At 51.7% G+C, this 22832-nt stretch overlaps 1 protein-coding gene and 1 pseudogene across 1 annotated transcript; one reads left to right on the top strand and one right to left on the bottom strand.

Moving 5' to 3' along the window:
* Positions 1-18655: 18655 nt before the first annotated feature.
* LOC149328361 (uncharacterized) lies at positions 18656-19318 on the top strand. The gene has a single exon (XM_089558970.1). The coding sequence runs from the start codon at positions 18656-18658 to the stop codon at positions 19316-19318; it is 663 nt and encodes a 220-aa protein (XP_089415096.1).
* A 207-nt stretch (positions 19319-19525) lies between these two features.
* LOC149328362 (uncharacterized) lies at positions 19526-22279 on the bottom strand (annotated as a pseudogene).
* Between the last annotated feature and the right edge of the window lie 553 nt (positions 22280-22832).

A 22832-nucleotide genomic window follows, 5' to 3' on the forward strand; every position in this document is an offset into this window, starting at 1 on the left:
AGGCAACACCGAGGTAGCAGTGGCAAAAGATTTTTTGTAATTCCTTCCAGAAAAAGCAACGCGGCTCGCCGAAAGGTTTGACAGCACATGATTGGCCGGGCAAACTTCGATAATGTTGTGGATCCGCGTCTTTGTGAGATAAGTGGTACTTTTTCAGTTGCAGTAGCGTTTTTTTCGGATGATTAGGTGTGAAGCGCCAGCGGCTGCAGTCTTTCTTCGCACTAAATGCCGTTTTGCATGATTTTAAATAGACTCGTTCGCTAGCGGGTGCGAAAGCCGTGCTGAAGTGGAGGTTTAATGTTGCTCGCATTGCGCGGCGTGTCAGCTTGGTTTCAGTCGGGCTCGTTCGCATGTTGTTTGAGCCCCGCCGTTTACGTTGCTCGCTATGCAGGTCCAGGCTTCATGTTGCGTGCATTGCTTGCCGTATTTGTGTTGCTGCAGCTGGACTCCTAGGCTCACGAACTCGATACTAAAGGAGCGGTACTCGCTTTTTGAGCCTACGCTGCTCGTGCTGCTCGCGGTGCAGGTCTAGCTTTCATGTTGAATGCATCGCTAGACGTATTTGTTTTGTTACAGTTGCACTCCTTCGCTCACGAACTCGACACCAAAGGTGTGGTACTTGCTGTTGAAGCTCCTGCTGCTCATGCTGCTGGTGATTAAGGTCTAGCTTTCATGTTGCACGCATTGCTGAACGTATTTTTCAAGCAGGGTTCTAAACCGAAATCGGGCGTTACTGTGCCTAGGCACATTCACGCACCTGTCGCTTGAGTACTCGATATCTGCGTTGATAATACTTGAGAATGCAAGCAAGGACCTCTAAAACATAGTTTCCGACATTTTGGGTTGACGCCGTCGTCGCTGCCGCAAATTCCTGCGAAAATCACGCTGCGTGGAGCTATGTAACGTGGATATAGGTGGTGTCAAATGAATCACTAACGAAGGGGCGCGCGCAATGATCCAGACCATTTCCAAAGTTCGATATTGGAAAAGCTCCTCATGGCTTTTAATGCGGAGTGGTGACGTGTTAACAGTTGTGTATCCTTTTTTCAGTTATGAAATGTCACGCTGTATATTTTTTTCGTGCCTTGTATCTCCCGCGCCACAATCTCAATGCGGTCGAATCGGAGGCAGGAAATGCAACAAAAATCATGCGGGCGCGCGGTACGCTGCGCGCCGAAGCGCGAGCTACGAGAAAGCCACTCGTCGAGCGATGGTAGTCACTCTAGTGCCGCGAACTCGCTCGCGCGCGCCACTTCCAACGTGTGCTCCGCAGTCAAAGCGATAGAAGAACAAGAAGTTTCTATAAAGCAATCCAACGTTGGTCTGGGCAGTTATTACAGTAACTGATGTTTCAACCTCTCATTTCATGATGTCATTTTGACCGAAGCCAAGTCACAAAAGGCAACGCAAAGTTCATTTGGGCGCGCGGTCTGTCGGGCGCCAAAAGGCGACGGTTGGTAGCATGGAGGAAGGAAAAAAAAGAGGAGAGTCCCTTTCCACACAGCACCCTGGGAGAAAAGTGTGGAGGAAATCACGTGGCTTTTTCTCGATTGGGAGGCCATCTTACTCCGGCAGCTTAGCAACGGCGTCGTAGTTGCTGTTTACAAACCGGGCGATACCAGACGGCCGCGGCGTAGCATTTGAGGTGCGGCGTAGGCGTGCTTTCCTCAACTGCTCGAGTTTGTTTTTGATCGTGCTCACAGGCTGACGTTGGCGCCGTTCACTCATATCTCAGGTGGAATTCGCTGCAAAACTCTCGTTGCGTGCATTGATTTCAACGTGCTCGGCGACCACGATCGCACGGGCATTTCGTCTACTGCATCACTGCTCGGAGCCGTCGGGAGACCGCCGCTGCATTCGCGCTGTTCGTTCACCAGTGATTCAATACGGCGTGCGCTAGAGCGGTCGACGGTGCGTTGTGCGGACGTTTCGCGTCCTGTACGTGCAGTGTGTGTGTGCCATTCGCGCTCCCGTTTACATCGGCAGTGAAACCTCGTTGCTACCTATGCGTGTTCTTGCAACGCTCCAGCGATTGTCACTGACGTCGGTATAACTGTCATTTTCGTTTTTCAACGATTGCGCTTGTTTGAGCGGCGGGTGCCATGACATGGGCGGAGAGCGATATTGTAAAGGAAGCAGCTGCGCTCGCTTTGCTCTTAGTATACAGAAACTTTGTTACATGCCCGTTTGAAGCGTGTAAGGATTGAAGCGTCTAGCGAGCTATTTTCCTCTGGGACGTGCCGGGCTCAAGTGTATTCGTTCATATTGTAGCGTGCAACGCGAAATCGAACACCGGAGCACGAAAAACTGCGGCGGTCCCTCAGTGGTCCGAGCGCGCCAGCGAGAGCCAACTAACTTCTTTCTCCTCTAGTGCATGCACTACTTCTGTCTCTTCGAATGCATGTATCAATATCGTGGCCAATTATGTGCTTTTGGTCACGCGCTATGTTTAGACCGCTTTCCTGTAGCAGGTTTGCAATTGCTTTTCTAGCTGATGTCATGGTCAAGAAGTGCGAAAAAGGCGAAGCTCTAACTGAATTTGGAGGCCTTTTCTCACATGTATTTATTGTGCCCATGTCCTGTGATAGTGTTATTTGTCGTAAAAAGTACGTGGTGAAATGAGGATCCGCATGTGCGCTGAATTTCATTGATATGCTTGGGGTGGTTATTGTGTTCAGGAAAGTAAAAACAGCGCTATATTTTACACAAACCACACAGAAAGACGGACAGCGCCCGTCCTGTCCATCTTTCTGTGTGATTTGTGCAAAATTTATGCTGTTTTTACTTTCCTGAACATAATGTCACACCAACTAGCCCAGCAAAAGGGCCTGTGGTTATGTTGAAGAAAAATAATTTGATGCATTCATTACGTACAACAGATCGACTTTCATTGCCTGTATTGTCGATCACAAGTAAAGTGTGCTACTATGCAGTGGCATTACAAGCTAGTATTTCACCAAGTAGAGAAAAGTGGAGCGTACAGTAGAGCGTATTGACCTTCACCTCTCCCGGTGAAGGCAAATTTCTAGCGCTGAGCTAAACAAGCAAGCATACTAGTTTCGTCGAATGCAGCCTTCAGATTCCCGGGGACAGGCGTTGCCAGGGGGGGAGGAGGGTCTTATGGCGTTTGTGACCAGGGCCGAGCAGTTGGAGACGGCACGAATACGACGCAGTATGAAGCAGTAACTGGAAGTAGCCGCCTGTCTGACACGGGTATTTCCGCTTTATTAACTTTTCCGCTGACGAACACCAGCATAGGGCACCCTAAACCGGCAAGCAGCCAAGCGCCACTCGCGCGCGGGCTGCGCCCATGCGGTAGCACGCTCCTTCGTTGGCTTTGAAACGCGCGCGCAATCGGCGCGGCGGCCAAATGTAAACAGAAGCCCGCCGGAGTAAGATGGCGCCGAGCTTGTTTCCGGCTTCACAAAATGTCACGTGACGGCCTGTCCTCTTTTTTCCTTCCTCCATGGTTGGGAGCGTCTGCTAGCTGCTCCCGGCCTAGATGCCGCCACCGTCGGCGCCCGGGAGGAGCCGAGAGAAGGAGCGCCGGCATAGGAGGAGCAGGGAGGAGATGTCGCTACTTTTAGTTTATTTAGAAGCTTTAGGAGGCGTTGCCATCGCGCGCTATCTGTTGGGGCAGCGGCGTACATTGAGAGGAGGAGGGAATGGTTTTAGTGGGCACCGCGTGATGGCACTACGTGCGCCACCAAGTGAAGAGGAGAAGTAGCGGAAACATACTTTGCTACTCGCTTAAGTGCGACTTCTGTAATTCCCATGCTCATAATTACTAATACACACCCGAGTACATGTCTGTAAAGCACCCTTCTAAGACAACACCGTATTCACTTGACGTTTCTTTGTTCATTCCATACCATTGAGGTGGCGTGCCAAAGCCAGGCAAGAAATAAATAAACAAATAAAAAGAATGCGTGGTGGAATGGTTACCGCACTCGTCTCGCTTTCGGAGGACCTGGTTCAATTCCAGAACTCGACCAATTTATTACTCGGTTTTATTTACTAACGTTTCTTGGATTTTTCGCTTACGTCCAATGCCGCCGACGATGATATCGGCTTCTCCGAGACACGTTGCCCTTAACGCTGTTGCGTCAAAATAAGCTGCGGTTCAACTACCGCTGAACCCGGTTAGAGAGCGAAAGCCAAGGCATACCGGCCAAGAGTACGCGGCTTTGCCTCTACAACGTTGAATGCGTTCCATACTCTGGATAGGCAACCCACCCATTCTGCTACCCTGGTAGGTGGTAGGTAATGTTTGATCGCAAGTGTTTGCTCCCGCAATGAACGCTACGGCCTATTGCGGTGGTTATGCATGCTTTCCCTGGCAACACAACTCAACTGGCACAGAAACTTCGGGACCAGTATCTGTGTACAGCCCAAGACGCCCGTGGATCTGCGTACTCTTATGCAGGCAAGGAGAACACGGAGCTGGATCAACCTTTCCAGCTCCATGATCTGCGGGCGGCCCTCGCCAAAATGAAACGGGGCACTGCGCCAGGGAGGGATAAGGTCACCGTCAAGCTTTTGACGAACCTGCCTGACTTGGCATACCAGTCCCTCCTCGCCTACATCAATGCAATTTGGCGCGGGGACACCCCCCTTCCAATTGACTGGAAAACGGCTCTGGTCACTTTCATCCCTAAAACAGGCAAACCAGTTGACACAGATAACCTCCGTCCCATCTCTCTCACCTCTTGTGTGGGCAAACTCATGGAGACGATGGTGCGGGATCGGTTATCTGCATATCTTGAACACAAACATGTATTTGCGAGCACCATGTTCGGATTCCGCCCACACAGATCCGCACAGGATGTCCTCCTGCAACTTAATCGGGAAGTCCTTGACCCCCTCGAATGCCCCCATAATGACCGGGTAGTACTCGCCTTGGATCTCAAAGGGGCATTTGACAATGTAACACACGAGATCATACTCACTAACCTAAGTCAGACCGACTGTGGCCTCAACACATTCAGATACATATGCCAATTTTTAATGGATCGTCAATCCTACATCCGCATTCAAGATAGAGAGCATGGTCCTTACCTACTCGGCACGCGGGGAACCCCCCAAGGGGCGGTACTTTCCCCGCTGCTCTTCAATCTGGCTATGATGCACCTGCCGGCACAACTGGATGGTGTCGCCGGCGTGCAGCACGCCCTGTACGCCGATGACATAACCATATGGGCCACGCAGGGCAGCACAGGAGACATTGAAACCAGCCTGCAAACAGCGGCGACGATAGTAGACCGCTACGCCCGCCGCTGCGGTCTTCAATGTTCCCCTCAAAAATCGGAATTTGTGCACCTCCGCCCCTCACAGAAGTGCGCAACTAAAATCTCTCTTTCTCTTGAGAGTGGTCCCATACGCGAAAGTGACGAGATACGGGTACTAGGACTCTACATCCACAAACACAGACGGCCAGACACTACATTGGCCAAAATCCGAAAGGTGGGGGACCAGGTGGGCCGTATGGTCCGCCGGGTTTCCAACAAACGCGGGGGGTTACGAAGTAAGGATGCCTTGCGGCTGGCAAACGCCTTTGTAACCAGTCGAATTCTCTATTCGACTCCTTATCTCCACCTACGGAAACAAGAGGAGGATGCGCTTGAGGTCATCCTTCGCAAAATTATTAAGCGTGCCCTTGACCTCCCCATCACTACTTCAAACAGCCGGCTTATGGCTCTTGGGGTGGTGAATACTTTCCGGGAGCTCCGGGAGGCGCACCTTACAAACCAGTACACGCGCTTGTCGCTAACGGAGTCGGGTCGCCGCCTTCTTGCTCGACTCCATATCCAACACACCCCTCCAATGGAAGACAGGTTTCGCATCCCAGAACTGTGGAGACGTGCCCTCCACGTGCGGCCTCTTCCAGCAAACATGTCACACGAAGACCATAATGGTCGGCGCCTGGCACGAGCGGAAGCGCTAGCCCGACATTATGGCAACAAAACAGGTGTATACTACGTGGACGCCTCCGGTCCTCACCACGGGGGATGGTACACGGCCGCGGTAGTTCACAACAGCAACACAGTTAACGGCCTCACCTTCAGAGCCAGAAGTGCAACACAAGCAGAAGAGGTCGCGATTGCTCTCGCGGCCTCACATTCCGATTCAAAATACATAATCACCGACTCGCGAGGGGCCTGTCGGAACGTCGAACAAGGCTGCACTCCCTGCCTAGCCTATCGAATATACCAAAATTGCATACGGGATACGGACCCCGCACACCGTTACATTATATGGGCCCCTGCTCATCAGGGGTTGGCAGGAAACGAGGCAGCAGACGCAGCCGCCCGCGCGCTCTCTCACCGGGCTGTTTTCTCCTCCCCACCCGATCAGGAACCCGATTTTAATCCAGTGTATACATTCAAAGAAATTACAGCCTACTATCAAAACAGCCATCGCCTTTACCCAAGCCCATGTAAAGGCCTCAAGAAGGCGGATGAGCGGCTCCTTCTCCGCCTTCTCACCAATACATTACTGTGCCCGGCAGCACTAAAGCATTTTGACCCCTCCTGTAACGGCAGCTGCCCGCACTGTAGTGCGGTGTCGTCTGACACCTATCACATGGTGTGGGCCTGCCCCTCCAACCCGGCTATTCCCCCCATCCCCAACCCAACCCGGGAGGACTGGGAGGCGACCCTGCTCGGCTGCCACGACTTACAGGCCCAACAAGCCTTAGTCGGGCGCGCCCGGGCGGCGGCCACCGCCACTGCGGTCCCATACTAGGGACCTCCACCTAGTGTTTGTAAGGATCGGTCCCTTACGGGCTGATCCAAGCATACCTCCTGTCCTTTCTTAATAAATGTTTTCACCACCACCACCCGCGAGTCTGTCATAACGTTATCAGCGCTAATAGATCCAACCGACTTATCTCTCTCACCACCTCGTCAGTGGACGCGCAGTTAGGCGTCCACTGGCCCAGGGAGCTAGTTATGGGCTCTTCCTTTCCTTAAAATGATCGGAGTGTAAGGCGTTGGCAGCGCCAACGCCAATTAACACAATGAACGCCGACAGTCTATGGTTTCAGCGCCTTGTTTCTGCCACAATGTTGCAATGCCTGCAGGGAGCCAGTTATGCCCACTCCCTTTCCTTAAAAAATTCAGGGGCACTTTGACGGTCCAAAGTGCGTAGAGGCGAAAGCGCTTTCCGCACCACTTTGCCTAGGATGGATGGATGGAAACAACTTTATTGTCAATAAATTGGTGTTCCTGACCCGTACGGGTCACTGGGTGCCGTGGTCGATCCTTGGTCCAGGATGCCGCACTTGACTGCTGCCATTGTGGCTCGGCGCACAAGGAATCGTTGTGCTTCCTCGTCCTCGCTGGCCAGCAAGTGCTCCCAATGCATAACACTCGGGTTTATTTTTGGCTCTAAATCTGCGTCAGGGCAGGTCCATGTGATATGTTTTAGTGTAGGTTTACCCTGACACCACGGACATTCGTCTGCATATTGTGCAGGGAAAATCTTGTGTAGTTTGTGCAGCAAGAGACTCTACAAATCGACACCATACTACGCAAAGCATACAAAACGGCGCTCAAACTTCCAATGTCCACACCAACCGAAAAACTAAGACGAAGGAGGGCAAGAAATAACCAGCGCAACGATAAACAACCCAAACATAGAAGCAGGTGAAGAAGCCGACATTGCTCTGGCAATATCGCACGGCAACGCAACAGGACACAACCTCGCTACAGTGACGGACTCCAAACAAGCATGTAGAAACTACACAAGAGGCAGGATCGACAGCATCGCCAATCATATTCTACATACGACGAGAAGGCACAAAAACACTAAACATAGTATAGTGTGGGTTCCCGGACATGAGGGGATGAGGGCAACAGCGCAGCGGACGAGTCAGCTCGAGGATACGTCAACCGAGCAGACTCAGCACTTTGCAGCACAGGCACCTTTGACCCAGTTACCCCCACGTACTCAGATATACTCGATCATTACAGGGGTCGGCGAAAACCATACCCAGCCCCACACAAAAGGCTCACCAAAGAGGAGGCGGCGGTGTTACTTTGCCTATGTAACACTGGTGACGTCACCGAAGGATGACGTCACACATAAATGGTGACGAAGTGATGATAAGTTACTAATTAGTAACTAATTACTGATTATTGACTAAATACTAATTAACTGCTACATAATGGCGCTTAAGCTTCGCCTTTAGGAAACGCGACAGCGTGTTGTCGCGCTGCGAGGCAGTCCACGGGTGTGTGTGAGACGCCACTGAGCCGCGGGCCTGTACCTCGAAAGCCAGTGATTGCGCATCCCACATCCAGGAGACCCAGGAGACGCAGTCACTCCGGAACGCTACACCCGAGAAAGAAGCCGGCTCTGCTAAAAGCGGTGAGTTGTCCGTCCAAGCAGCCTCCACTCCCACCTCTTTTCGAAACCCTGACTCCCCTATTACACCTCAAGAGGCGGTTAAACAGTACATACATTCCGCTGAATTTCGCTCAGGAATCACTACCATAATAAATATTATAGTTGCTGAACAACTCGGAGCGATGCAGCAACAGCTCATACTAGCCCAGGCACAGTTGATACAGTCCATGGCTGACAGGATAGAAGCTACGATTAACACACGCTTGGAAAAACATGAAGCCGGCATCAACAAGCTTTTCGAACTTGTACCGCATCAGGAATTGCCTCGCAAGCAGCGCGCAGTTGAACCCGCTGCCTGTCCTCATCCACTCTATCCAGACCAGCAACATGGCGCAGAACAATAACACTCGAAAATGTCGGCGGCGACACCAGTCCAACACACCAGCAGAAACAATTATATGACAATGGAACTGTCGGTGGTGGTGGTGGTGAAAACATTTATTCAGAACAGGAGGTGTTTGGATCGGCCCGTAAGGGACCGATCCTTACAAACACTAGGTGGAGGTCCCTAGTTTGGGACCCCAGTGGCGGTAGCCGCCGCCCGGGCGCGCCCGACTAAGGCTTGTTGGGCCTGTAAGTCGTGGCAGCCGAGCAGGGTCGCCTCCCAGTCCTCCCGGGTTGGGTTGGGAATAGGGGGAATGGCCGGGTTGGAGGGGCAGGCCCACACCATGTGATAGGTGTCCGAAGACACCGCACCACAGTGCGGGCAGTTGCCGCTAAAGGAGGGGTCAAAATGTCTTAGTGCTGCCGGGCACAGCAATGTATTGGTGAAGAGGCGGAGAAGAAGCCGCTCATCCGCCTTCTTGAGGCCTTTACTTGGGCTAGGGTAAAGGCGATGGCTATCTTGAAAATCCCCCTCCATGTCATCGCTCTGCAAGAGACGGAAACAAATCGCATTCATATCCGTGGTTATCACACGGCAGCCCTTACACCACGTGCGGCAATCCTGACACTCGCATCCATGCCGTGCTAGACCGCACACCGACAAACACGCCCGACAGCAAGGGCACTCAATATACCGCAATAGAGCTCAGCTCACCAGGACACACATATGGCCTCACTATTATTAACATATACAGAACTCCTAAAGATAAAGGCAGAGTTATTCCGGGTATCCTGGGCTCCTTCCGTTCCTCAAACCTTCTTGTGGTGGGTGATTTTAATGCACGTCACACGCACTGGGGATACAACTCGGATACCCCAAAGGTAACCTGATTTCTACCGCAATGGCTGATTACAACCTTAGCCTGATCACAAGCCCCACCGTACCCACTCGCATTGGCACAAGCGTCACCCGCGACACCACACCCGATCTCACATGGGCAACACCGAACATAATTGTTAAATCTCACACGGTGCTCCAGGATAGCCTTGGAAGTGACCACTTTCCAGTCTCCACTATTATATCTTATGATTCCAAGATTTTCAACCCTCGTTCGCAGCTTCTCACTGACTGGGATAAATTGCGCTCATATTTGGCAACTGATTCGACAGAGCCCCGTACTGTCACTGACTGGACAGACCGTCTGGTAAAGGCCATCCAGGCGAACAGCAAAATCATTAAAAATACCCCTAAGGCACCGCAGGTTGATCCGCATCTGGCTCATCTATGGGAGGCCCGACAGGGACTTCTCAAGCGCTGGCGTCACCAGCGACACAATCTTAAATTGAGACTCCGCATAGCCGCACTCACTCGCGAGGCAGAACAATACGCGAACACGCTAGCCCGCGCAAACTGGGCAACCTTTTGTAACGACCTCAAGGGTACATTAAGCACTAAACGCACGTGGTCCCTCCTACGCGCTCTCTTGGATCCAACAACAACTAAATCTCAGACACAAGTAAACACACAACGTCTAATACAACTAGAGCTCCAAAAGGGGACCGACGTAATTGGCCAACTACGGGACACTTATATACCCACATCTCTTCAGTCGGCAGATCCACCCAATCTACCTCCACCTAAGCCAGAACTTGATGCCGACATCACCTTAAACGAAGTCCGCCGAGCACTCTTTAGTATTCGCCGCTCAACGGCGCCGGGGCCGGATGGCATAACGTACAAGGCACTACTCAATCTGGACGATGTCTCCCTCCAGGAACTCACGGAGCTCTTTAATAAACGCTGGCAAGCTGGGACGCTCCCATCAGCCTGGACCCATGCCAGCATGCGATTGATACCCAAACCGGGCAAAGCCCTCACTCTTCAAAATTTGCGCCCCATCTCCTTAACGAGCTGTGTCGGCAAGCTCTTCGAGCATGTCATTCTCAATCGCCTGCAACTGTTTCTAGAAACAACAGGCTTTCTATACAACGTTCAATTCGGCTTCCGCCCAAACATCTCGGCGCAAGACGTACTTCTTGCCCTTAAAGAGTCCCTCTTTTGCACCAGGCGCCGTACAGCCAGTACGCGAACCATACTGGCCCTGGGTATTCGTAAGGCTTTCGACACAATAAGCCATGACCATATCCTCACGACATTAGCCACCACGGGATGCGGCACCCGCATATGGCACCATATTCGGGGCTTCCTTCAGGGACGCACGGCAGAACTCCATCTTGGGGATATTCCCTCCCAGCCTTTCCCCCTGCCTAACCGGGGTACCCCACAAGGGGCGGTTCTGTCACCTTTACTTTTTAACATTGCCCTAGCGCCACTGTCAAAGGCCCTTGCTGCTATCCCAGGGCTAAACACCGCCATATACGCATATGATATAACCCTCTGGACAACGGGAGGATCCCTTGGAACAGCCCAGGATATCCTGCAATCTGCCATAGACATCACCACCACTCATTTAGCAAACACAGGCCTCTGTTACTCTCCAAATAAATCGGAACTCCTACAACTGAAGCCCCTCCCCAGTGGCCCCCAGATCGAACTACACATGTACGGCAATCCAGTGCCCATTGCGCCTCAGGTGAAGATTCTCGGCCTTCTCATTAGCAACACACTCGATGCAACAACCACCCTTCAGCTCTTGCAAAAACAGACCAAACAGGTCGCTGCACTTATCAGGTGGGTGGCAGCACGCAATCATGGGCTGTCTGAACGGGAGACACTCAATATGACAAATGCACTAATAATTAGCCGCATTATATACCACCTCCCATACCACATACTCACTCAGCGGCAAACACAACAGGCAGACATCCTAATACGCACGGCTGTCACCTCCGCCCTACATCTTCCACGGACGGTTAGCGCGAAACGTCTCCTGGCCACTGCTACCCACAATACAGTGACCGAATTAATAGAGGCTCAAGGCACCAACCAATTAGTGCGCCTGAGTCGCACAGAAATAGGACAACGCCTACTGCGACAGCTACGTCTCAATCCACCCATTCCCACCCCAACAAGTCCTACACCTTACATGATCTCTCTGCGCACTCAGGATCACATATATCAGAAGCCCCTACCGCGCAATATGAGCGCTATTCTCCATCAGGTAGGCGGCAGGCACGAGCGAGCTATTACACGAAAACATACAGCAACCGCTCCGATATACTTTATGTCGACGCGGCAGAAAATTCGAAACCAGGCTATTTCACGGCAGTCGCAGCCTTTGAAGACGGCACAGTGGGGCCCGCCGCCACTATCCGGACTAATTCGCCTGCAGAAGCGGAAGGAGCCGCCATCGCACTTGCTCTGGCCCACTCCACCATTGACAGAAACGTAACCGAAATTTGCACAGATTCCCAGGCCGCGTACCGCCACTACCTAAAGGGCGTGGCGACGCCGGCAACACATCGTTTTCTTGCCACAGTCACCTCTCTCGACCGAACGGTAACTCTGTCGTGTGTCCCTGGGCATGCCTCGATCCCCGGTAATGAGCGCGTTCATGCGGTGGCCCGAGAACTCTCCTCCCCGACCCCGGATGATCAGGCACCCAACCCTGCGAAAGAGGCTACACCGCTCCTGTATACAGATCATCAAATTACAAAATTCTACAAACTCAGCCGCATGACACTGCCACCACCCCACAGTACCTTGTCGCCCTCATCCAGCGCCACATGGCGACAATTACAGACAGGCTGTTTTATTTCCCCCCACCGTCTCTCATGGTTTCACCCCACCTTTCCTCCTGATTGTACCACCTGTGGCGTGCCCAGATCCACACATTTCCACTACCTTTGGGAATGTCCTTCCCCAAAGGCAGTACCCCCCATCCCCAATCCCACTCATTCTTCCTGGGAGGCTGCTTTACGGACCGCTCAGCCCGCCGGCCAGAAATGGCTGGTGGATCGGCCTTTACGTGAAGCTCAAGCCCGTGGACTCCTGGAGCAGTAGGGGACCACCCTAGAAGATTTTTTTTTGTATAATAAAGTTGTTTCCATCCATCCCTATTGGAGAGGTTCTCTGCTCGGAGGGGCCCTGTAACACCTTGGGGAACCCCTGAGTGTCCTGCCTCTCGGAGGACAACGCCTCAATTTTCATCTTCTCCGCACTTCGCACCCAGGCCGCGGCCTGGTTAGGCCTGGCGGCTACAGGCTCCACCGTGACTGACCGCGCTGCTGCTGCTGGGCTGGCCCTGACACCTGGACTACACGCGGATCCGCCGTCTCCTGAGGTAACCTCTGACCTCGACACGGAACCTACAGTTGACAACCCGGACAACACGATCGCATCAGATGGACATCGTCTACCTGACCATGGTGCCGCTTCAGGTGGTGAACCCCGTTCTCTTTCGGGCTCAGATTTGACCCCCGTGACCGGCGTCCCGGGCCTTTCCTCGTCACCTGCCGGTGTCCCAAAGACCCCAGCCCCTGACAACCTAGAGCTGGTCACGGATACCTCCCTTTTAGCGGCGCACGAAGAACTGCTGTCCATCTTTAATGACGGAAAGAATAAGATCACAGCAGGGGTCCGGGCCACTCTTGTGTCCCTGGTCTCTGCCATGAATGCTAATGCGCTGCACTTCTTTGCCTGCGCCATCCGTGACAGAGAGCGCGTCCGTGCTTTGCGGGACCAAGTTATCGCCCGGGATCGTGAGCTGAAGGTCCTGAGGGCCCAGCATGCCGAAGTGTCCGTCAGGGCTTCCGTGGCCGAGGCGGAACTTCGCCTTCTGCGTGTCGGACCGAATGTTCCTAGGACTTTTGCGGCGGCTCTGGGCGGCGGCACAGAGCCGCCACAGGCTCACGCAGGGCCCGTCGATCTCGGGGACTCTCCTCCGGCCGAGGAGCCCCATCAGATGCTTTTAACGTCTGTTGGGGCTTCCGACAACATGGGTCGCGATGTTGTCGGCGTTGAATCAGGCACTGCGACACAGGCTCACCCATGGCCCGTCGATCTCGGCGACTCTCCTCCGGCCGAGGAGCCCCATCAGATGCTTTTAACGTCTGTTGAGGCTTCCGACAACATGGGTCGCTACCCTCATCAATTTGGCCATCAACCCAGAATCTGAGGGAATAGGAGCCGTCACACTCCGACCCACCCGTCGCACCCTGGTGGTTACATCCCGGGACCCTGGGAACCTCGAGCGCCTGCAGGCTGCCATCACCCGTATCGAGGCAACCCGGGCTTCAATCAATGTCCGTACGCCTCAGCGGCGCAATCCCCACGTCCGCCTATCCGGGGTTGATCCTGATATCCGTCCTGAGGATCTCGTGAGTGCCCTCAACCGGCGGAATCCGGCACTCTCACTTGATCCGCAGAAATGTAAGCTCAGATTGTCCTTCACACAGCGCTCTGGACAGCGTGTGCACGTCCTAGAGGTTGTCCCTCCCGCTTTTTCCCGGCTGCGTGACGCCCGTCGCGTCACCGTGGGTTGGACCTCTGTTGAGGTCCAGGAGGACCTCCACGTCCCGCTGTGCACGTTCTGTGCCCAATACGACCACGCTCTTAAGGCGTGTCCGCATGCTACGGACCCTTCTAAGGCCTGCTGCACAAGATGCGCGGGGTCGCACCCTCTCGCACAGTGCCCCCGCCCAATACAGGACCCTAACGCCAAGTGCGCCCCGTGCGACGCGGCTGGCCGCCCCTCTAACCATCAAGCTGGGTATGCCCCCTGTTCAATTTTGCAGGAGCGCGCTGCTCGCGTCCGTGCCAGGACCACTTAGGGCCCTTAGGGCCTCGATTGCCCTGCGTACCTCTCCCGCGAACTGCCAGGCTGCGAATGAGATTGTACTTACGGCCTCCTTCACTAATTTTTCCTTCGTATTCTTCTTTTCTCGCTGCCCTTTATCACTTGGCTCCGTAGGTGGTCCTCGGCCCTCCTGCTTCCACCACCGCCACTATCTATTAATCAATCTCTCAAGCAGCTGTCGCCCATATGTGATTCTTTTCTACTTGAGTTCCGATACTTCTTTTTTCAGTTTTCTGCAGATCAACCTTGACCATACCCGGCGTCCAACGGCTGCCCTCTCGAGACATTTCCTCTCTTCTCCGTTTTCTCTGGCAGCGGTGGCGGACCCTTACCTGGTCGGTGGCGGGGTTTCAGGTCTTCCCAGTGGGGTTGCCGTCTTCTCTGCGCAATCACATCCGCGCTCGCTGGTCTTTGTGCGGGACCCTCCTTTTGAGGTGTTCCCTATTTACGCCTCCACATTCGTTGTGGCGGTGCTCTGCACCTCCCAGTCTGCTTCCTTCCTCTTTGTCTCTGTTTACTGCCCGCCGCGCGCCCTCTTTGACTCTTCGTTAGACGAACTGGACGAAGTGGTCGCTTTGGCGGCCGGCCGCCCTATCATCCTGGCCGGTGACTTCAACGCCAAGCACGAATTGTGGGGCCCCGCACTCTCCAACTCGTGTGGCTCCAAACTCGTCCACTTCGCCCTGGCTCACCAACTGACAGTTTTAAATAATCCTACTTCGGCCCCCACATACAACTATTACGCGGAGTCGTGGATTGATGTCACGCTCGCTTCCCCATCCCTGCTCAGCTCCGGATACACATGGACTGTCTCGGACGCCGAATCTCTGTCCGAGCATTCTTATATTGAGGTGTCGATTGGTCCTCCATCTCCGAAGCAGCACCGCCTATCCCGGACTCGTCTGCTTCAGTGCTTCGCAAGGGACACATGGTTTCTTCGGGTTGCTGGCGCCGATCTGCGCTCTCCCGATGCACTGGAGACCGTCGTCAACCGGTTCCACGGCCGAGTTAACACGCTGATTGAGCGCCACAAGCGTACAGTTGTGAGTGCTCCGGCACCGATGTCATGGTGGTCCCCTAAGCTCGCCATTGAGCGGCGCCGGGTTCGAGCTTTGCGCCGGCGCTTCCAGCGTTGCTCAGAACCATCGTTGCGCCCTGTCTACCGCACCGCATTTCAGGCCGCACTTGCCTGTTACCGTCGCAACATCAGTGAGGCGAAGGAAAAGGTGTTGCGCCAGGCCCGTCATGATGCGACTCGGAAAAACCTTTTCGGTGCACCCTTTCGGAAGACATTTGCCAAACTGCGTGCCCTCGTATTCTTACCACCTCTGTACACAGGAGGCGGCGTTCTGACGACTTCTGTCGTCGAGTCAGCGGCACTTTTGCTCCGAACATAGGTCGTGTTTGATGATTCTTTGATAGATTCACCATTCCACGCGTGTATCCGTGCATCCGTCGAGTCGCCTTACCATCCTTCTGCACCGCCGGACGTCTCGTTGTCGCGGAACGAGCTTCAGTTACTCGTGAACGCACTCGGTACTGGCACGGCTCCCGGCCTGGATGGGCTGACTGCGCCCTTGGTTACGGGTTTCTGGCGTGCCCACCCGTCCTTCTTTCTTTTTCTTTTCAACGGTGCCCTCCGTCTAGGCCACTTGCCCTCCGCGTGGCGCAAGGGGCGGATCATCTTCCTTCCTAAGCCAAACCGTCCCTCTTCCCTCCCTACTTCCTACCGGCCAATAGTGATGAACTCAGTCCTCGGTAAATTATTAGAACGCCTACTTCACGGTCGTCTTTACTATTTCTTGCACGCCAGGGGCCATCTCCATCCCAACGGACAAGGCAGAGATCCTCACTTCGCGCCTTGTCTCATTTCTGTCGTTCCATCGTTCCCTCCCTCCCTGTTCTCTACGTAGCCTTTATTTCGAAGCAATACTACAACCAGCTTTAACTTTTGCCGCGCCCGCTTGGTGGTCTCGCAGCGCCAATTCCCGCCTTCGGAGAAGGTCGTTTCTGTGCAGCGCGTCCCTCTTCTCGCTTTCACAGGGGCTTTCCGCACAACGCGCACTGCTGCGCTTCAGGTACTCCTCCGGGTACCCCCTCTTCCCTTGGAATTGATCGCCTCTGTGCGCAATACAACCTTTTAAACGGTGTAGATCCCGTCACCTTTGAAGGTCACACTTATCTACCATCTGATATCTTGCTCCGCTTTGATCCCTGGCGCGACCATGCCTCTCTGGCTTCCTCATTCTCCTTCACCCGTCTTCTCCCTTCTCACTTTCCCTCTCAGTCCTGCCTTCCCGGACTTCATATATTCACGGATGGCTCTTATACGTCCCACTCTGCGGGTGCTGCTTACGTCGCATTCTCATCTTCCGGCGCGCTGCGGAACGTGGGCCGGTTTCGTCTAGAGACAGCCTCTAGTGCCTTCTGCGCAGAGGCTGTTGCGTTTCATGAGGCCTGTTGTTACGCCCGGCGCGCCCCCTCTCCTTTACCCTTGCATGTCTACTCTGCCTTTCTCTCCTTCAGGCTCTTCACTCTCTTTCTACGAACGGCTTACGCGTCTGAGACATCAAGCGCACTCTTGCCGCCATTTCTCTTCAGCGTCCTGTCTTCCTCTATCATGTCCCCGCCCATTGTGGTGTCTGGGACAACGAGCTCGCTGACTGGGCCGCCTCACTGTCGTCGGCGCGTGGCCTCCTGCGGCCGTCGTGGCTGTCACCCTTCTCAGTGCGCACCCGCATGCGTACCACCGTACTCAGGCTTTGGTCGGACACCTGGACTGCGGAACATTCGGACACCCTCCTGGCTGTTTTTGTTCCCTCTATAGACCATTTCATCTAGGGCGCCGCCATCTTGGGGAGGTGGCGCCGTCTATGTTCTGTTCTTGTCCCTAGCGCCATGCTGGTGTGCGCGCACGCATTTGTGCTACGCTCACGGTGCAGGACGGCGGTGCCGCAAATTGATCTGTCGGAGCTTCTAACTTATTTTGTGTGTTACAAAAGCGTCTGGGTGACGAAAAAAGCTTTTCGAGCAAGACAAACACCGTTTTGCTGAGGGATGGCCGGAACTTCGTCGGATTATGGGGCCGGAAACACTTCCACCGTCGTTCTGATGATTGACCTAGGTGAGCGAAATTTGTTTACGAGTTGTTTGTTTACTCTAGTGCATAGCAACAGTCGCACCGCTGGCTACGACGGCGGTCGAAGAAGCGACACAGGCAGCCGCCAAGCTTCTTGTATGCTATCTGATTGAGTTCGATAGACTACGATTACCAGCCAGCATGACAGTCACGTCATGAATGTTTACGTTAGCCGCACTTCACTTTGCTTAAGTGCGCCTGGTGTGCAGATGCCAACTTTATTGTTCGACCACTCACGGTGACAAATTCGTTTCTTGATAGATAACCCGAATGCAGTTCACAGTTTCAAGCAGGTACTACAGTGCACTTCTCAGCGAGATACGCGTCGTGACAGATTCAGGCGCTTGAAACCTGGCGTTATCTCTGTGTTTCAGCGGATTATCACTTTGAGATAAATGCTCACCCACGAGCAGATCTAGGCGGTAGGTGCGAGAATGTTTACTAAGCCAGAGCGCGCAGGCACCGAACGAAAGCACTGTCTACGCTAGTTGACATCGCGTATGTCACCGTCGCTTGCTTGGGGCACCGAGCGAGCGCGAGCAATGGTCGTTCTCGCTGCCTCACCACTTTTTTTCTTTTACGTGTCCACTCTTCACTCGACGATAGAAAAGTGTTGCGGCCTCAAATAACTGTCATGCTAAACAACGAAAGTTACTTTAGAGGTTGCATGGGTATTTGCTACGCGGCAGAAGAAATTCGCCACGCCACCCGCACCTCGATTGTGCTTTGACGAGCAAGCGCGTTTACGGTCGTCATTAAGCACGCTACGCGTCTTCACACAAGTTTTGCAGGCTTTGGTATCTTGAGAACTGGTGCAATGAGCACACTGTTTTGCTTCTACCAAGGCCCGGTAGTTCGCGGTAGCAACATTGCTTACTCAGCAGTGCTGTAATACCGCATATTATTTGCTGTCATATTTAGCATGCAACAAAAATTTTCGAGAGGTTTTTTTTTCTGCTTATCTGAACTATCAACTTCCATTGCTCTGATTTTGTGACCTCCATATTTGTCTGCAAGTGGCACGATGTACAGTCATCCAAGCGTTGTCACAGACTGGAGTGACGACTTAAAGAAGTGGCCACAAGTCCAGATGCCACACATTATATTTTACTTGCTTGAAAAGAAAGCATGTGACCTCAAGGAGGTGAAATCATTCAGGAGCATGGAATCCTACTCATATTTGCAGAGTGGATGGGTAGGGACAGTGCTCGTACATACAATAGATACTGAGATGGCATTGCTGAAATGCCAAGTACAGGCATCACAGTGTGTCAAAGTGCTTCACGAAGCATGGGTGTGCTGCGGCAAAAGCGGCGAGATTATAAATAGTGGCTGCTCTTGTATGGCAGGGAAGGGAAAAGTGTGCAGCCATGTGGGTGCGCTACTGTGGAAGATTGACCCGGCCGTATCTTCAGGCCTCACCGGGGAAGCATGCACGGATAAAGCAGGTGCTTGGAATCGAGGCACGAAAAGAAACTTGGTGCCAGCAGCCCTGGAGGATATTAACTTCAAGTTGCAGAATCGGACAATTGACCAGGAGAGGAAGAAAAATCAGCCACTATGTATCCCCCGCATCTTCGACAGCGATAAAGATCTGGCAGAGTTTTACGAAAACTGCCCTTTTAAGGATGTTCTTAACATTCCCGGTAAGTCATTTCCTAGATATGTTTCTGCATCATTATTTTAATGCATGCATTTATGTTAGCTATTCTGCAGAAGTTCTGTGAAGATTTTTCCATTCTGTTTCCCTATACTTTTACAATACTATGCGCCCTGTTAAGTGGATGTCACCAGAATATTTTAAATGTCACTAAAACAACTCCTAACAAGAATTAAAAGCCGCATACTGTAGCCAGCCAATATAACAAGCAAGAGTTTTTCAGATTGTCAATCACTAAGGCACTCCACCTGCATGGCAAGAGATTTGATGTACGGTGCATGAAAGTTAATTTCATATGTTTTGACTTCAGGGACTCTCCTTCATGCAACAATGACAGCTGCTGTGCAACAACCACCTTCAAGACCGGCCCAACCACCAATTGCTGAGCATGCCTCTCATGAGGAGAGTGAGAAATTGCCAGAAGCATGTGAATTATGCAACAGATTTTACCTTAATTACATAGCAATTTCTACAAAGGCAACAGCATTGTTGGGGGCAGCCACAAACAATCAAAATGGCAGCTTATGGCACACCTCACGACGAGTGCGGTTAACAGCTTCGAACATCAAAAGAGTGCCCAAGAGGCAGACGACACCAACAGAAAAAGCCTTGTTGTCGCTTACTGCTCCCACATTTCATGGAAGTGCTGCAACACAACACGGCTTGCGATATGAAGCCGTGGCTCGACAACAATTCGAAGCCACCTTTGATTTGTCAGTTTCATTGGAAGGCATTCATGTATGTAAGGATGAGCCATGGCTCTCTGCAACACCTGATGGCATCATAGCGTCCAATGATGCAATCCTCGAGATCAAATGCCCAGTAGTCGAGGATTGTAGAGACTTAATCAGCACTGGGAAGTATGATGTGAGTCTAGATAATGGAACCTATGTTCTAAATGAAAATGGACCCAACAGCTATTATGGCCAAGTACAGTTCACAATGCTGTGTGCCAGGAAGAGCCTATGTTTCTTCTATGTATGGTCCTTAAAATGGGCCATAGTTGCAGAGGTTCCTTTTGACGCGACATATGTGGAGTAGACGATGCAAAGGCTGCGAAAATTTTATTTCAGTAGCATGCTGCCCCGTCTTCAAATTATGGAAGCAGAAGGCAAACTTGACCTTTCAGAATACAAACAGATCTTAAATCTCTAATGTCATTGCAGTCCATGGTAGAGAGAGGGTATGGTAGATGGTCCTTGGTGACCATAAAATGAACAAGGGAGGGGAAAACCTCAGGTTGCTTGAGCGAAGGCCCTATTTAATCTCTGCCAATGATGAACGCTTTGCCCAGACGAAGACAAGTCCCCTTGACGAAACGTTGGCTCAAGCAACCTGAGGTTTTCCCCTCCTTTGTTCATTTTGTGAGGTCATTGCAGTGAGTCTTGTGGTTCATTCAGTTACAGCATTCTGTGTAACAAAATGAAAAAAAGAACTTCAATGTCAGTTTGCATGAAAATGTTTATTGCCTTTCACAGCACTCCTGATCAGTCCTCGGTTAAACTTGCTGAATCGACTTTTTTGCTTCCAGAGGATTGTTCACCTATTAATGGCATTTTAAAATTGCAGAGGCCTGCACATACGAAGACCATTGCATCAATAGTTTTTTTGCATTTGATGCTGAGAGCCGATTTGAATATGCGATAAGTTTTTATGCGATTTATCGCCCTCTCGACGTGTATCCGCTCTGATGCAATGCGCCGTGTCTGTGTGACCTCCTGCTCCGACAGTTGATGTTTGCCTGCAAGCAAAAAATTTCAGCATGATGCATGTATTCTCTTGAACCTCAACATTAAAAAGAAAGCTGCTTGTTACAGATAAATGTAGCAAACCATAATGTGCCAGCCAAAGATGAAAAAGGAATGCCGTTTTAAAAACACTCGTTAGCAGCGCTACTGGAGCAAAGATTTATGAAGCCTTGTGCCAAACAACTGCTAACCACAACAGCACTGTGCCCACTGAACAACTGTTGAAAAAGAAGCAAACAGCCTTTAAAACCTGGTGATGCATTTCTAGAAGGAAGTTTCCCTTTTTTTATCATTAGATAAGTTCTGCAAGATTGTGACTCGTTACCTCTAGTAAATGCTGCGGTATTCAGCTTGATCTCCTGGGCCTCCAGGTACGGGTCCAAGGTAAAACCTCTATCGGCCATTATCACATCGCCTCGAACAAGGTACTCATGGACACCGCACTCCCTAACAATGTGCTTTTCAGAGGCACGTCCCCCAAAAGTACGGGACACAAACATTATGTACCCACAAGGGGCGATAACAATCAAGAATTTCACTGTGTTGTGCCCTTTGTAGGAACTGTATGTTTGAGCTCTTGCTCGTTGTTTTTTTGGCCTTTCCAGAGCAACCTCCGTGCAGCAAAAATGCAACGAGTGTTTTCATAGCCATTCTCTGTGAATGAATATGGCATGCTGCTTTCAATTCTAGCTTTCGGCAGCCAAATCACATAATAGTTCATAATTTCTTTCAGGCATTCTAGAGTGCTATTAAAGATTTTGCAGACAGACGAAACAGATATTCTAAACCTGAAGGAAAGGTCTCTGTACAGCAGGCCAAGCCTGAGGCGCATAAGTGTCAGAAGAAGCTGGTCCTCCAATGCTAGCCGTGACTGTGGCATTGGAATTTTTTCCAGACAAGTCAATAACGTCCTGAAGACATGGTTAGACACCCCAGTGTAAAAAGCTATGTCTTGACAAGTCATCTGTGATGCCATCAGCACTTGCTGCCGTAAAGTGTAGGTGTGGTCAGCCAGAGAGGGGTCTTCCCACTGCACACTGTGGTCTCGTGTGCAGACCTGGAAATGCAAATATTTAGACACACTGTATTAGTAAGCCATACCTTTTGAAAGTGAAATAGAGAGTGGTCACTTAGTTTTGAGGTCATGCAAGGAAAACTTGTATTTAGTGTACAGTAAATGCTAGAATAAAAAACACTTACAGTTTCTGTCTGTGTTCCTCTGCTGCTTGTGTTTGTTGTGGCTGCAGAATTGAGCGCCTGCAAAACATGCTGTATTTCAAAAATGCAACTCTGTCCTGCACAGATTAACATGTAAGAAAAAAAAAGTAAAGCCTACTGACATGGTGACTGTGACCTTCCAGTGTCTGGGTCGGGCAAGCTGCAGGCATGCATTCTTCGAGGCACAGTGATGACTGAAATAAATTGTAAGTTTTACTACTGCAAGCCTAAAATAGACTGAGTACAAAGTTACATTGCTATCTGTTGCCTCTCCTTTCTGTCTTGGAGAAGGAACCATCTGTTTATCTGCATACTGCTCACACAAGTGCATGGCCTGAATAAATAAACTGTAAAACTGATTCACTGAGCATGCAGAGTGTACTGAAGTTTAGCAGCTTACAGCATTAAGGTCCGACTTCAGCACGACAAGCATGCTGGGACTTCCAACATCTGTATCCTGCAAAGGAAATTTAAACAGCACCTGTGTCACACCATGGCATAACAAGAGTCAGAACACACTGCAAACAGTAAGAAACTATTTGCAGGAAGCAATACAGATAATCCCTATGGGTGGC

Source organism: Amblyomma mixtum, chromosome 9 (genome assembly GCF_055824585.1).
Source record: "Amblyomma mixtum isolate Tamu chromosome 9, ASM5582458v1, whole genome shotgun sequence".
Lineage (NCBI taxonomy): Eukaryota > Metazoa > Arthropoda > Arachnida > Ixodida > Ixodidae > Amblyomma > Amblyomma mixtum.

Excerpts from the sequence above, each read along its gene's own strand:
- LOC149328361 (XM_089558970.1), top strand. The coding sequence starts at position 18,656 with ATGTACAGTCATCCAAGCGTTGTCACAGACTGGAGTGACGACTTAAAG.